This window comes from Zootoca vivipara, chromosome 17 (assembly GCF_963506605.1).
Source record: "Zootoca vivipara chromosome 17, rZooViv1.1, whole genome shotgun sequence".
Classification (NCBI taxonomy): domain Eukaryota; kingdom Metazoa; phylum Chordata; class Lepidosauria; order Squamata; family Lacertidae; genus Zootoca; species Zootoca vivipara.
In genome coordinates this window covers 4,422,875-4,438,610 of record NC_083292.1, presented here as the reverse complement: position 1 = coordinate 4,438,610, position 15,736 = coordinate 4,422,875, and the positions used below count along the sequence as shown (strand labels likewise).

The window sequence follows — 15,736 nt, the reverse complement described above, 5'->3', positions numbered from 1 at the left end:
CTCTCCGGAAGGAACCTCGCGAGAAGCGGGCGGCTCTCGCGATATCTCCCTGCCCCTACCTGATTCTGCTGCTTGCTGCTGTTGCTGCTGCATGTGCCACTCAGGAGGGTGGGAACGGCAGGAGGAGGAACCACCGCCCCCTTCCTCCCCCCAGACCCCGGCTGAGGATCCCCCCTCGGGTAAGAGACGCACCCCACCCCGCTGGCTCCTCCTTGGCACTTGGTGGGCAAACTTCTGCTGCTGCCCAGCCCTGAGGCTGGCACGGCTCCTTCCCACCATGCCCTGCCCAGCCCCTCCCTGGCATCTTCCTTCCTCTTCTCCACCCCCCCCCCAAAAGTTGGCACTTGCAGCCCTGCCTGAATCGTGACCCCCCACCCGCAAAAATGGTTCTGCTGGTGCCTAGCATTCAGGGCTGGGTGCTGGGTGCGCCCCCCCACCCACCCTGGCCAACTGTTCCAGTGCCAGCCTCCCAAACCCCAGCAGGTGGCTGTTGAGAATTGGCCCCAACCCCAATCAATTCCTGATGAGCTCAGTGTGAGAGAGGGGAGGTGGGCAGAAGCGATAGAGGAATGAAATGGAACCTAGCATAAAAAAAACACCAGTCAACAAGAATCTTAAATTAAAACCGCTTTGCTTGGTGGAATTGGCATCACTGAAGGTGCCAATAATACCTCTTCCACTTTTGTAAGAACTTTGGAACTCCATGCCTATTGAGATCAAGCAGGTGCTCAGTGTACTCTTTTTGGTATCTGCTGAAAAAATTCTTCTTTAGACAAGCCTACCCAGATGTGGGATGCGGGTGGCGCTGTGGGTTAAACCACAGAGCCTAGGGCTTGCCGATCAGAAGGTCGGCGGTTTGAATCCCCACAACAGGGTGAGCTCCCATTGCTCAGTCCCTGCTCCTGCCAACCTAGCAGTTCAAAAGCATGTCAAAGTGCAAGTAGATAAATAGGTACCACTACAGTGGGAAGGTAAATGGCGTTTCCATGTGCTGCTCTGGTTTGCCAGAAGTGGCTTTGTCATGCTGGCCACATGACCTGGAAGCTGTACGCTGGCTCCCTCGGCCAATAACACGAGATGAGCGCCGCAACCCCAGAGTCGGTCACGACTGGACCTAATGGTCAGGGGTCCCTTTACCTTTACCTTTACCCAGATTTATAGAAAGTTGAGGTGATTTTGGTCTGTATTTTTAACCTTCGTATGTTTTAAAATATGGTTGTGAAATTTTCACATTTTTGTTGTTTCATCTTTCTGTAAACCACTTTGTGGTGTTTAACAATCAAGCCATGTATTGTTGTTGTTGTTTAGTCATTTAGTCGTGTCCGACTCTTTGTGACCCTGTATAAATTTTATTAAACAAACAAACAAACAAACAAACAAACAAATGACCTTACAGAACGACTTAATGCTGTAAGCCTTGTGGCATCTGCTCAGAAGTGAATCCTGTTGAATTCAATGGGGCTTACTCCCAGGTAAGGATTTAGGACTGCAGCCTTACTCTGGCTCAGCCAGTTGTTTGCCTAGATTTAGACTTTAATTTAAGAGTCGTAAGCTTCCTGTAGGGATAGTAAAAGACAAAACAGTCCCTGTTTGCAGGCCCACAGTGTTCATTGCTTGCTTATACAGATATCCTGCTTTTCCTTTCTGAGGGAATCCCTAAAAGACATAATGCAAAAAGAAAAAGGAATGGAGAGGAAAGAGGAAAAGTATCATAGTTGTATCATATGTATTTACTTATAGAAAGTTTATATACTGCTAATTCTCCCTCCTGCGCCCCATTGTGGCACATTTGCTCTGTTCACTGTGTTTATTGTGTGATTTCTTTCTTCTATGACTTGATTTGTTGTAATGCAGTTTGGAAAATTGTTATCATACTCTATTCTGCTTTAGTACGCTGTGAAAAGTGGTATATAAAACTTTTTATAAATAAACAAATTAAAAACCTAGCAAACACACACCCCAGATCATGGGTAGGCAAACTAAGCCCAGAGGCCAGATCCAGCCCAATTGCCTTCTAAATCTGGTCCGCGGACGGTCCGAGAATCAGCATGTTTTTACATGAGTAGAATGTGTTTTTTATTTAAAATGCACCTCTGGGTTATTTGTGGGGCATAGGAATTCGTTCATTCTCCTCCCCCCAAAAAAATATAGTCCGGACCTCCACAAGGTCTGAGGGACAGTGGATCGGCCCCCTGCTGAAAAAGTTTGCTGGCTCCTGACCTAGATCCTGGCCCGAGCTCCCTCATACTGTAACAACCCCACACCCGTGGCCCACAGACGGTCCGGGAATCAGCGTGTTTTTACATGAGTAGAATGTGTAATTTTATTTAAAATGCATCTCTGGGTTATTTATGAGGCATAGGAATTCATTCATTCCCCCCCCCCAATATAGTCTGGCCCACCACAAGGTCTGAGGGACAGTGGACTGGCCCACAGCTGAAAAAGGTTGCTGACCCCTGCCTTAGACACACAAATGTGAGTCCTTTGGCTTTCTCTACTGTATCTGCCCCCAAAAATTCAGATCCATCTCCCCATTCCCACATCTGTGCTTTGCTTCCTGGTGATCTATGGTAGTAGCAGTCACTTTGTCTCACACACTTACATCTATGCTGTCATTGCTCAATACCTTCTCCCTTCACCTTCTCTTTTCAGGCCCAAATCCTGTATATAGGATTGCAGAGTAAAGCAGCCGTCTCTTACCACACCTTTGGTTTTGAGCAGCCTGTTGTTGGCTATTACATTAATTAAATTTATATCCTGCCCTTCCTCTCGAGGGAGGCCAGGATGGCAGTGCCATGCCAGTTGCTGGCCATGCTTTGCGTTGGTTTCTAAGGTTGAAATATGTGCTGAGCTCCTCTGCTTGTGTGATTCCTAGACTTGTGATATGGCAATGGATGCACCCGAGTCTGCACTTCTTGATTGTAAAGGAGACCAAAGGTGCAACGCAAGGCCAGACGCAGACTATCCTCTCCGAGTTCTCTACTGTGGAGGCAAGTGCTAACCAAATTGTTACTGTAAATAATAACAGCCCAGGATAGTTTACAAAAGAGGGCAAGTTGTTGTTTATTTAAAAAACAGAAAGGAGTCTTTTGACACTTGAGAGCCTAGCTATTTTTTCACTGTGGCTTCTGTACATTTGATCAGCGATTTGTACTCCCTGATTTGTACTCAATTATGAACTTTGCACATTTGACAAAATTGTGATTTAGCATAGTGAGGACTGGCTGCACCAAAGCCTTGGGATTATCCTCTCCCATCTCTCTCCCCCCCCCCCAAAATATATATTTTATTAAAGCATGAGAAAAGATCTACAAAGATTAATATCAAATACCCAATAAACGAATTACGTAAAAACACAAACCAACAAGGGGGGGGGGGAGATAAAAGAATAGAATTTGTGGAATGAGGTGCTTCTATCTTCCTCATTATGAACTTTCAAGAGGAATTTTAAAACATTCCTGTTCACCCAGGCATTTGATCACTGAAATATCCTCTTCCCTGCAACCTTGAAGTTAGTAGTTGTGTGAGGGTGGGTATGCTGCTGATTGTTTTAAACAAGTATCTATTTTATTTTAATGGTTATTGTTTTTACTGCTTTGTTGTTTGCTGCCCTGGACTCTCTTATTTCTTTGGTCCTTTGCTGTAGCTTTGGAAGAAGTCCGTGGCATCATTTTGTCAACTTAACCTGCAGTGTAAAATGAGTAACATAGGAAGCTGTAATATACCAAGTCAGTCCATTGGCCCATCTAGTTTACACTTCCTGGAAGCAGCTCTCTAGGCATTCAGACAAGAGGAGACCCTGCTAGCCCTACCTGCAGATGCTGTGGATTGAACTTGGGACCTTCTACATGCATAGCAGGTGTTCTTCTGCTAAGCTGCAGCCCCTCCTCCATTTTTCATTGGATAATTCCTCTTAGTAGGAATCAATAGTATTTAGAAGTGTTTGTCTTAAATGTTATTTTTTTAAATATGAAAACTGCAGAGAAAATGAAGAGAAAAAAACTCCCTTCTCTTTTCTTTCCACAGTCTGCTCATTGCCAACAGAGGTGAGTTGCCTTGTTTTTGATTAATTTAGGCCTGGTCTACCTATGCGAGCAGTGGAATGAGGCAATTGCCTGCAGTATGTGCCAGGCTCGTCTGATGTTCTTGACAGTATATCAGCCCCTTGCATCTTTCAGCATTCTTCAACATGACGCCCTTAAGTGGTTGCTGGAATACAACTCCTATCATCCTTGACCACTGGCCATGCTTGCTGTGGCTGATAGGAGTTGGAGTCTAACAAATATGTAGTGGGCCACAGCTTCCCCACCCCCCTTTAGATATTCTGGGCGGTCCAAGACTTTACTGATTTTGGTAGTAAGCAGTGGCAAAAAGAAAGGGAATAATTACAATACAGTGGTACCTTGGGTTGCAGACCTCATCCGTTCTGGAGTGCCAAAAGTCCATGTGAAGCACTCAGAACGTTTCTGTGCATGCGCGCGCGGTGAAACCCAGAAGTAAACACTTCTGGGTCCATGACGTTTGTAACATGGAAAAACGCAACCCGCCGCGGACGCAACCCAAAGTATGACTGTAGACACAGTGCTGTCAGGTGCAAGGAGAGGTGGGCATGTTTTGCTGGACTTAATTAGACCTGCTCCTGGAGGTTCCCCACCCCTGTTTTTTATCTTTCCCTCCCTGCACGAAAGCCTTTTAACTATATATATATATTGAATTTTACAAGGATAACATATCATATTTCCAGATTGAGCGAGTTTGAGTTATGCCAGGTAGGGAATTCCACAGAGCTGCGGGCATTACTGTAAAGCAGGTGTGGGGAACCTTCTAGTCCCCCAGATGTGGTCTAACTACAACCCTTACCATCCCTGGCCATTGGCCATGCTTGCTATGGTCCATGGGAGTTGTAGTTCAGCAACATCTGGAGGACCAAAGGTTCACCACGCATGCTGTAAAGGCTCTTACCCCTGCTGGTGGGGTGGGGAATTGGCATCAGGAGCAGAACTTCTTTGATGGTGCTCAGGAGGGGGAGAGGCATTCCTTAATTCCTTGTACCTACGGGACCGCCTCTCCTGGTATGCCCCGCGGAGGACCTTAAGGTCCACAAACAACAATACTCTGGAGATCCCGAGCCATAAGGTGGCTAGATTGGCCTCCACTAGGGCCAGGGCCTTTTCAGTATTGGCCTCAACTTGGTGGAACGCTCTTTCACAGGAGACCAGGGCCCTGCGGGATTTGTCATCTTTCTGCAGGGCCTGCAAGACAGAGCTGTTCCGCTTGGCCTCAGGATTGGACTTAGTCTGACCCCTGCGTTTTTCCTCCCTCATGGCTTGAATTTGACTACTCAAAATGAGGCTGCATTTTAAATTTTAATAGTGTATTTTAATCTGTAGTTTAATTAATTGCTTTTTATGTTTTATTGTAATTTTATTGGTGTGAGCCGCCCTGATTGGGGAGGGTGGGGTATAAATAAAAATTTATTATAATTTTATTATTATTATTAATATATGCTGGACCCAGGGTATTGGTCAGCCCTTATTGTACAGGGACACTGTCATGAACACTACTATTATACCTTGTGAAAATGTGTGTGTGTGTCTGTGGAGGGGTTCCCTCAACTAACAAACTTATTCTCTGTGCTTTTCCCCCAGTATTGCGAATACATGCCAGATGTGGCAAAATGTAGGCAATGGCTAGAGAAAAATTTTCCAAATGAGTTTGCAAAACTTACTGTAGGTAAGAAGATCTCTGTACTGTTTTCAGTGTGATATTATAGGGCAATGAAAAAGGTTCAGATGCTCAAGAGAGGATAAAATCAAGGGAAATTTTGCTAGAGCTATAAAAAGGAGCAGGATTTGCGTCTTTACGTGTAAACTCTCTGTAATTATACTACCTGTAATTAGAACTGAGCATAACTGCACAAAATTCTTCCAGGATAGTATCCCTAGTGTGTGTGTGTGGGGGGGGGCTTGTGGGGTCTATGCTTTCTTTTACTAGAACTCTGAGGATCCGCCAAGCAGAACCAGGTGGAAAATATGTATACTTGGGGCTGAAGAATTATGACCACAGGAATATGTTCTGAATACCAGAACTGAGCTGAATCCAGCCCTTCCACACAATCATTCAGTGATGGAACCTTTGCCAACCAGGTGCTCTTCGGATGTTGGTGGACTACTGCATGCTGAGCAAGGCTGATGGGAGTTGTAGTCCAACAATATCTGAAGGGTGCCAGGTTGGTCAAGGCTTGCCCCACTTCCCTTCCAGCATTCCACATTTCATGGTATGATTCCACCCCCACCCACCAGTAGGATGGCTATTTTATTTTGGCTATTGATACAACATTGGGAGTCAGAAACCCTCAGTGGGCTACATCTCATTAGTAGTAACTAACAGCTTATTCCCAAACTTCATATTCCCTTTCACTCTGGACATAACTGTTATTACTCCTGGATTTGCTGATACAACCCTCTGCCTGGATTAGCGGCAGACACAGAAGGTCTGCTAAGCACAACTAACCTGGACCAAGGCTTAAACAGATTATCTACAAGAGCTCGTGTCTTACTTAATTATTTAGTTTTGAAGGTAGCCCAGGACTCTTGTTTTTGCTACAACAGGTCAGCATGAATCTGGAATGTGTTCCATGAAAGCTGTGTTACACTATCCCAAATTTCTCTTCAATTTCTCGAGAAGAGGTAGTCTTCCTCTCTATGGTCCGGTATACCTGAAGGAGCGTCTCCACCCCCATCGTTCTGCCCGGACACTGAGGTCCAGCTCCGAGGGCCTTCTGGCGGTTCCCTCACTACGAGAAGCCAAGTTACAGGGAACCAGGCAGAGGGCCTTCTCGGTAGTGGCACCCACCCTGTGGAATGCCCTCCCACTAGAGGTCAAAGAGAACAACAATTACCAGACCTTTAGAAGGCATCTCAAGGCAGCCCTGTTTAGGGAAGCTTTTAATGTTTGATGGATTTCTGTATTTTAATGTTTGATGGATTTCTGTATTTTAGAATTTCTGTTTTGTTGGAAGCCGCCCAGAGTGGCTGGGGGAACCCGGCCAGATGGGCGGGGTATAAATAATAAATTATTATTATTATTATTATGGCAGATGCTTACTGGGGAGTAAATTCATCATTTTATTTGTATGCCACCTTTCCAAAGTTAAAATGGAAGGCAGTTTACAACATATAGGCAACCCCCGTTTTACATGGGGGTTACATTCCGGGTCACAGTTGTGTCTGCAGAGCGTGCGTAACCCATTCCACCCCATTATACCCACTTTTCCTGCAACTTCTGGGTTTGCGACAGTGTGCATGTGCACAGTTGCACATTCTTTGAACACACACAGAATGGGAGTTGCCTGTATGTAAAAACTTCATAGCTACAAACATAACAAAAGTAGTCATAAGCAATAAACAAGTCATCAAAAAGAACATGATCAAACTGAAGAATGTTCACATAAATAATAAGATACAAGATAAAGTTACAAAAAATTAACGGCAGCAACTCTTCCCCCACTAAACAACACCCCAGCCCAAGATTCTGTTCAGCCACCTCAGCTTTTATAGCTGGAGTCAGTCAGGGACCTGCCTTCCCAGGCCAGGCGGGAAAAGGCCTGTAAGGGAAGGAGCAGGTCGTCCAGGACTCACAGCCAAGATGGTCACTGTTGATGTTCCACTGTTGTGGGAATGTGTATGTGTGTGTGTGTGTTTTGCTGAAGTAACCATTATTTGCAAAGTCACTTTGCACTCAGTTTCTTTTCTCCCCCAAGCTCAATTAATTAATAATGCCATTTTATCTTAATACAGAAAATTCTCCTAGACAAGAATCTGGTGTTGGAGAAGGACAAGGAACAGTGGGTGAAGAGGAAGAGAAAAAAAAGCAAAAGAGAGGCAAGGTCTAAACCAGGGGCAGGGAATATTTTTCAGCCTGAGAGCATCATTTCCCTCATGGACACAGCCAGGGTGGTGTAGTTGTTAAGAGTGTCAGACTAGCACCTGTGAGACCAGGGTTTGAATATCCACTTGGCTAAGAAACTCATCGGGTGACCTTGGGGTAGTCAATCACTCCTGGCCTAACCTACCTCACAGGGTTGTTGTGAGAATAAAATGTGGGGGAGGAGACCTATGTACACCACCTTCAACTCCTTGGGGGGGAAAGGTGGGATATAAATACAATAAATAAATAACCTTCCAGGGTCTGCATGCTAATAGTGGGCAGGGTGGAGGGGGGGCAGAAATGGGTGGGGCTAGAGGCAAGTGGGGGTCGTGCAAAAGGTGTGGCTCTTAACCTCCTTAGGGTAGGCTACATTCAAGCCACATGAAAGTCAAATTATCACAACTTTAAAGAGACATGCCTGGGGAAAGAGTGAGTGGCCTGGGGGAAAATAAGTTTTGGTGTGTTTAGCCTGGAGAAGATAGCTGCCTTCAAATGTCTGAAGGGCTGTCACATGGGAAATAGAGCAAGTTTGTTTTCTGCTGCTCTGGAGGGTAGGACACGAACCAGTGACCAGGTTACAAGCAAAGAGATTCTGACCAAGCATTCTGAAGAACTTCCTGATGGTAAGGGCTGTTCAGCAGTGGAACAGTCTACCTGGGAAGGTGGTGGGACTCTCCATCAATGGAGATTTTTAAACAGCTCTTGGATGCCCATCTGTCAAGGATTTGGTAATTGAGATTCCTGCATTTCAGGGGTTTGGACCCTTGGGGTCCCTTCCATCTCTCCAATTCTGTGATATTTCCGAGGGTCAGATGAAGAGATCTGGAGGGCTGCATTCACCTCCCCCCACCCCAAAGGCCTGAGGTTCATCTTAGGAATTCTTGGTCTAACTAGGTGATGATTTATTAAAAGAGTAGCTGGGTCTCGGCTATTTTGTGTTGGGGTGGTGAACAGCAGTGCTGGTGGAGGGATAGGAAACTAAAAAACCCAACCAATCCCTGACGCTTGTGTTTCTGTAGTCTGAAGAGCAAAGTGTGAGTTCTGCGGTGATTATCAATGATGTTCAATTCTGTTCCTAGGTGGAAGAGGTCAGATAAAACAGAAGAAGAAGACGGTACCACAAAAAGTTACGATAGCGAAAATTCCTAGAGCAAAGAAGAAATACGTCACAAGAGTGTGTGGTCTTGCAACCTTTGGTGAGTCAAGAAAGGGCCTTGTTCGCATGGAGGTATCTGTGACATTTAAACAACTTTTTTCATGCAGAGCATAGTTAAACAATGGAACTTGCTACCCCAGGAGGTAGTGATGGCTTTAGAAGAGGATTAGACAAAATAATGGAGGATAACGCAGTCAGTGAGCTATGTTGCTGGCAACAGCAGGAGCAGAGAGGTGGTCTTGCTTGTGGGTTTCCCAGAAGAGGGATTTGTTTGTTTGGCCACTGGGAGGACAGGATGCTGGACTAGATGGACCACTGTCCTGATACAGCAGACTGTTTTTCTGTTCTTAGAAGAAACAAAGATGAAATCAGCATTGTTTTATTTGTGTTCTTTTCTACTCCAAACAGAAATAGACCTTAAGGAAGCACAAAGGTTCTTTGCTCAGAAATTCTCCTGCGGTGCCTCAGTAACAGGAGAGGATGAAATAATCATTCAGGGGGACTTTACAGACGACATCATTGATGTCATCCAGGAAAAGTGGCCTGAGGTAAATAATTTCTCTCCCCATGTATTTCCTTCCTTATCCAGTTGCATCCTATTGAACTTCTGGTTGTTGTGAACTTTTAAGTTTTGCACCACCTTGACACTTCAGGCAACATTGTCAGGTATCTGTGAGAGGAAAAAGAGTAAGAGTTGGTGAGAGGAGTTGGTGGCTAACTACAGATTTAGAGCTCATGAGGACTAATAACTATGCATGACACTTTCAGCAGGGTTGCCATATTTCAAAAAGTGAAAATCCAGACACAAAAAGTTGCAAAAAAAAAGGTTCACGTTTTTGAGCTTGTTTAAAGGGAAATCACCAAAAACAGCGCTGCTGACATGGGTTGCCATACGACCAGATTTCCCCAAACATTTTAAGCGGTTTTCGCCCAGGCACGGCTTCTGACTGCAGTATTCTGGCTATGTCCGGGAAATTCCAGACATATGGAAATCCTACTTTCAGGATTCTTTGGGTGTGGAACCACCATAATTTTTTGCAGCATAGTTGTGGCCATGCATGTTCCTAGATGGGCAACACTCCAGAGTTTCTGACAGGAAGCTCTGCTGTGTAGCCAATCCAAGCAGGGCTTGGAAGTCACTTCCAGTCAGTGGTGCTTGGAACTCAAGCTGTGCCGCAATGGGAAAATGACGACAGGGGATAAAGCAATGGTGAGGGAGCTCTGTTTCCAGCCTGCTGGGCTGAAGAGGCTTCCCACCCCGGCTCAAAAGCAAGGTGCTGCAACTTCTTTGTGTATGGCCCCAGAGAGGCTTGCCAGGTGCCTCCACTGTGGTCTTTTGAGCACCAGCTGACCTTCTTACCTTAGGCCTTTTTAATTACAATCCATTGGGTGCTTTAGCATTTGCACCAATTTCTCATTTGTTGGGTTTTATACTGATTTTATAGGGACACGGGTGGCACTGTGGGTTAAACCACAGAGCCTAGGGCTTCCTGATCAGAAGGTCGGCGGTTCGAATCCCCGCAACGGGGTGAGCTCCCGTTGCTTGGTCCCAGCTCCTGCCAACCTAGCAGTGCGAAAGCACGTCAAAATGCAAGTAGATAAATAGGATCCGCTACAGCGGGAAGGTAAATGGCTTTTCCATGTGCTGCTCTGGTTTGCCAGAAGCAGCTTTGTCAGGCTGGCCACATGACCTGGAAGCTATACGCTGGCTCCCTCGGCCAATAATGCGAGCTAAGCGCGCAGCCCCAGAGTCGGTCACGACTGGACCTAATGGTCAGGGGTCCCCTTTACCTTTTTTATACTGATTTTAGTTGCTTTTTGTGTTTTTGATAACAGAATTTTGTATCTTGCAGGTTGATGATGATAGCATTGAAGATCTAGGAGAAGTAAAGAAGTGATGCTGTTTTTTTAAAAGAATAAAAAAAAACACTGCCTTCTAACAAACACCGAGTTCTAGTCAACGTAGCCAAAGCAAGGCTTCTACGTGTGTTCGCCTGACAGCAGAACTGTTAAAGGGGCACCCTTATTACTGTTGGCATTTTCACTGTTCTGTATTGGCTGCTTATTTTCTGTTTGTGATTTTTGCCAAAGTTTAAACCTGGGGGAAGTGAGACACTCATGCCTAAGTAGAGACTTAAATAAAGAAGTTATTGTTCCTCACCAAGTAAGCGTTTCCTTTTTTCCCTAACACAATTCTCAGTCCCTCAGAAATACTGACGTATTCTCTCAAGGCTCAATCTACTAGGTATTTAAAGTAGATTTTAAATCTGGTTTTTGTCTTTGAGATGCTGCAAAGCACTCTCTTTTTGTGTCTGTGCTGCAAGAGGCTAACCCAGTTCCTTCTGGGATTTGTAGGTGCAGAGTTTGCCTTCAAGGTCCTTGGCGTTTTGCATCTGCACCGTCACCAGAAACATTCTGGCCTTCATGGCTATGGAGAGGAACTTTTGAACATAGGTTCAAAAATCATCTTGACAGATCTGTGTTGGTTTAGGGAATGGGTAGTGGTGAGGACTTACTACATTGGCTAGCAAATCAAAAATCCATGCCACAGTAGGGTAATACCTTTAGACCATCTATCCTGCCACAGGATATTGAGCAAGATTTGGAGTTCTCCATAACTATTGACATCCCATGGCTTTTGAAAATAGGTAATTTTGAGAGGTTTGCAGACCTGAGGAGGGCTTCCAGCAGTATATGAATTGGGGTTTCGTACCATGCTGGTCCATGGGGTCACGAAGAGTCGGACACGACTAAATGACTAAACAACAACAACAACCACAACAACCATGCTTACCCCTTCATTTCTGTCCACAGCTAGTAGAAGGAAAATGAATTATGCCAAATAAGCACTATTGCATCCCTGTTCTTGGTTTTCGAACGTACTGTAATCCATTCCGGAAGACAGTTCAACTTCTGAAACATTCAAAAACCGAGATGCAAAGGGCAGCCTGCCAATTCAATAGAGAAAATTGTGAAAAACAACAGATACACGCAATGGAAACCCTTTGACTTCTTTTTTTAAATAATATTTTATTGATTTTTGCATAGTAAAAAGAACATACATAAGCAAACATAACATATTTTCCACCTACTTTTGTCCACCCTCCAAGAGCCCTCTCCTCCCACAAGAGGATCCCCTGAAAAACGGGCAGTCGACAGTAGTTCATTTTATGATTAAATTTCTCCCCACTCCTCCCTCCCACCCCAGGAACCCCCCCACCCCGCCACAAAGAGGCTCCAGGTTTGCAGGAGAGACGCAAGTGGGTATCCATCCAACCATCTATCCAATCTTAATACGCACTCAAAAAAGAAGAGCAAAAAAGAAAAAAAACGAGAGAAAAAAAGAAAAAGGAAAAAATAGGAAGAAAAAGGAAAAAGGAAAAAAAAAAATTATTAGCTAATCATTTTTCATAAACATTGTTTTTATGTGGGCTTCCCCGATCTCCCCTCTATCTGATTTTCATTTTTGAATCATATTTAACAGTTTTCTTATCATATTCCTCATTCTATTTTTAATCTTTCCAATCTTATATTAATATACTATCCATATTCTTTAATAATTTCTCCTTTATTCCCATTTCTCACCCCCTCCCTCCCCCGTCCCCCAGAACCCCTCCTGCCAAGAAGAGTCCCAGAGGATGGAAAGAGGCAGGGAAGTGATTCTTTTTCCAATTTGATCCCTCCCCCCTCCCCGTCCCCCCCACCCCAGAAGCCCCCCCTGGGAAACCCTTTGACTTCTGAGGCACTGTCGAAAACGGAAGCATTTACTTCCGGGTTTTCGGCAGTCCAAAACCGAAACATTTGGCAAAGGAGATGTCTGAAAACTGAGGTACCACACTATATGTTTTTGGTGTCTTTCATTTTGGATTTTTCTTGCAGTGGAACTTTTGGGTGCTTTCTGGTGTTGTTGTTTACTATAATACATGGATGTGCTTAATGATTGTGTTTACAGCTGCTTAAAGCGTACAGCTGCAGTCTTTCAGTATGCCATATTTACCCACCCTGCAGAGAATTCTCCGTACATTTGGTCTGATAAAGAGTTGTGTATGAACTGAAAGTTCGTATCCTACGCTGTGACCAAAAGCTGGTCAAACAAAGGATTATGTTGGAAACAACATTTTAATATATAGATGTTGTTAATCTCTTATGTTTCATTTCATTCTCATAATAGTACAGTAATACCTGAACTGTGTATTGCCTTGGACAAGCACAATTCACAGATCAGTTCTATTATCACACTTTCCACCAGTCTGGTGAAAAATGTAGCTATTTGCTCTCTGTCTTGAGCTATTTGGGAAGAGAGCTGCTATGCTACCATTACCTGTTTAAAGAATGCAGTTCTAAACAAAAGTGGGATAAATCCGTTTGGTTAAGACATGTTTGTTAGGAAAGAAGTAGGCCTGTATAGTGGAAAGGGGTGTGCTCTACCTGGGATGATTTTAACACAGGGATAGGAAAACTGTGGTCCTCTGGATGTTAGGCTACAGTTCCAATCATTCTTGACCGTTGGCCATGTTAGCCAAGCCTGATGGAAGTTTGATTCTAGCATCATCTGATGGGCCACAGGTTTCCCACTCCTGTTTAAAAATATGTAGAATCTGGTGTGAATTTGTATTTGTGCTTATGGACAAAGTGTGGATTCTGACCTGTAGCAGTCATTTTGATTTAATTTGGAGAAAAAATATGGAATAAATGCATGTTTTAACATTCAAGGGCTTGGCTGTTAGGGATAAAATCTGATTCTCTGTAAACAGCTAAAGCATATTTTGGGGGAGGAGGAAGCAAAATTCTAGTTTGCAATAGTCACTCCAGATTATGTTCTACCTCTGCTTGCGGAGGCAGCCTGCCTCTGAAAACAAGAGCCCTGGCAGATGCAGCCAAGAGCCCATCTATGCCAGCATCCTTTCCTCACAGTGCCCAACTAGATGCCCATGGGAAGCAGGGCCTGAGTGTGACAGGATGCTCCACTTCTGTGTTTTACAGCAACTGGTATTCATAAGCATGCTCTGAATACTAGTTACTGGGACTCCAAAGTGGGCTTCCCATGGGCCTGTGGTTGGCCACTGCAAGAACAGTCTGCTGGCCTAGATGGGCTCTTGACTGCATCCGCCAGGGCTTTGTTTTGTTCTTACCGTACTAATTAAACAGGAGTACAATGCAATCCAATGTGCTCTGGTGCTAAAACAGCTGTGGCGGAAGAGGAGATTCTAGTCCAGGATAAAACTGTGGGAAACAAACATAATAAGAGCTCTGCAGCTGGATCAGGCCAGGCCATCCTGTTGTTATAGTGGCCGACCAGTTACAAGAAGTCAGCAAGCAGGGCATGACTATCCCAAGCTATGTGGCTCAGCACCTGGCATTCAGTGGCAAATAAGAAGATCTGGGTCTCCAGGACTGTCTCTCCCCATATGATCCAACGTAGACCCTGCAATCATTTCCCAAACTTGGGGTCTCCAGCTGCTGTTGGACTACAATTCCCATCATCGCTGCCCATGGCTCCTGCTAGCTAGGGATGATGGGAGTTGTAGTCCAAGAACAGCTGGGAACCCAAGTTTGGGAAACCCTACAATGGGGCTTTTCTTGCTGTGCCTCCTCTATGAGGGGTCTGGAGGGTGAGCCATCCTTTCCTGTGGTGGCTCCCCGTTGGTGGCATGTTTCTCTCCCACCAGGTCTCAGGCTTATGAAGGAATGTGTTTGCTGGAAGGGGGTTGTGGGTTTGTTTTTCTTCTATTTTGGTATCTTGATGTTGCGGACCGCCCTGTGATCTTTGGATACAGGGCAGCACACAATTTTTATCGACGATAATCGTAATGATAATAATCGTCTGTGCGGCGGTGACCACTCAGCATTAAAGAAACCGGAGTAAGGAAACAGAAGCAAAGCACTGGGATAAGATTTATAATGAAATGAAAAAAGGGCTGAAAAACACTTTTGTTAAAAAAACTAGAAGCCTTTTTACTTGGAATAGTCAGAGAGGAAATCCCCAAAAAGGATACTACATTTTTTCTGTATGCCACAACAGCAGCAAGAATTTTACTAGCTAAAAACTGGAAGAGAGAAGACCCTACCAACAGTGGATGGATGGCAAATGAAGATGATTGAATTTATGGAACTGGCCGAGCTGACCGGGAGACACTGTGATCAGGGAGAAGAGTCGGTAGAAGAAAATTAAAGCGTATATAAGAAATAATTGTAATATTGGAAATGTTTAATATAGTTTTAGAAGTATATAGAGGTTGTAGAGGAAGGATGGGTTAAGATATTATTGTATAATGGAATTTAAGTAGCGTTAAGTAAGAAACGAAATGATTGTTAAGATAAAATGATTGGAATTATGATATAGAAATTACTAAGGATGAGATACAAGGAATCCCAGGGGGGATACGAGGAAGTAAAAAATGTTAAAATAGAGGAATGATGAATATGAATTCTTTTTTTCTTTTTTGATATTTTGTATTCTGTGTTATGTTTCTGTGTTTTATGTGTTATGTGTTTTATGTGTGTTATATTCTGTGTTTTATGTTTTTGTACTGTGCATTTTTCCAGTTTTATAAAATGAATAAATATTATTTAAAAAGAAAAAAAGCAGCAAAAAGCCACCCTGGAAGGCGGATTAAAGTGCGGCTGTTGCGGGTCTGTGGGCAAAGCAGC

General features: G+C 44.3%; 1 protein-coding gene across 1 annotated transcript; it reads left to right on the top strand.

Moving 5' to 3' along the window:
- On the top strand, positions 1-11,035 carry DENR (density regulated re-initiation and release factor). Its single transcript, XM_035098397.2, has 8 exons — positions 1-179; positions 2,876-2,990; positions 4,027-4,046; positions 5,649-5,733; positions 7,800-7,883; positions 9,009-9,125; positions 9,494-9,633; positions 10,939-11,035. Exons 2-8 carry the CDS (start codon positions 2,885-2,887, stop codon positions 10,981-10,983), a joined length of 597 nt encoding a protein of 198 aa, XP_034954288.1. The 5' UTR covers positions 1-179; positions 2,876-2,884; the 3' UTR covers positions 10,984-11,035.
- Positions 11,036-15,736: the final 4,701 nt, after the last annotated feature.

Excerpts from the sequence above, each read along its gene's own strand:
- DENR (XM_035098397.2), top strand. The coding sequence starts at position 2,885 with ATGGCAATGGATGCACCCGAGTCTGCACTTCTTGATTGTAAAGGAGAC. Across the intron at positions 2,991-4,026 it reads CCGAGTTCTCTACTGTGGAG|TCTGCTCATTGCCAACAGAG; the intron begins GCAAGTGCTAAC and ends TTCTTTCCACAG. Across the intron at positions 4,047-5,648 it reads TCTGCTCATTGCCAACAGAG|TATTGCGAATACATGCCAGA; the intron begins GTGAGTTGCCTT and ends CTTTTCCCCCAG.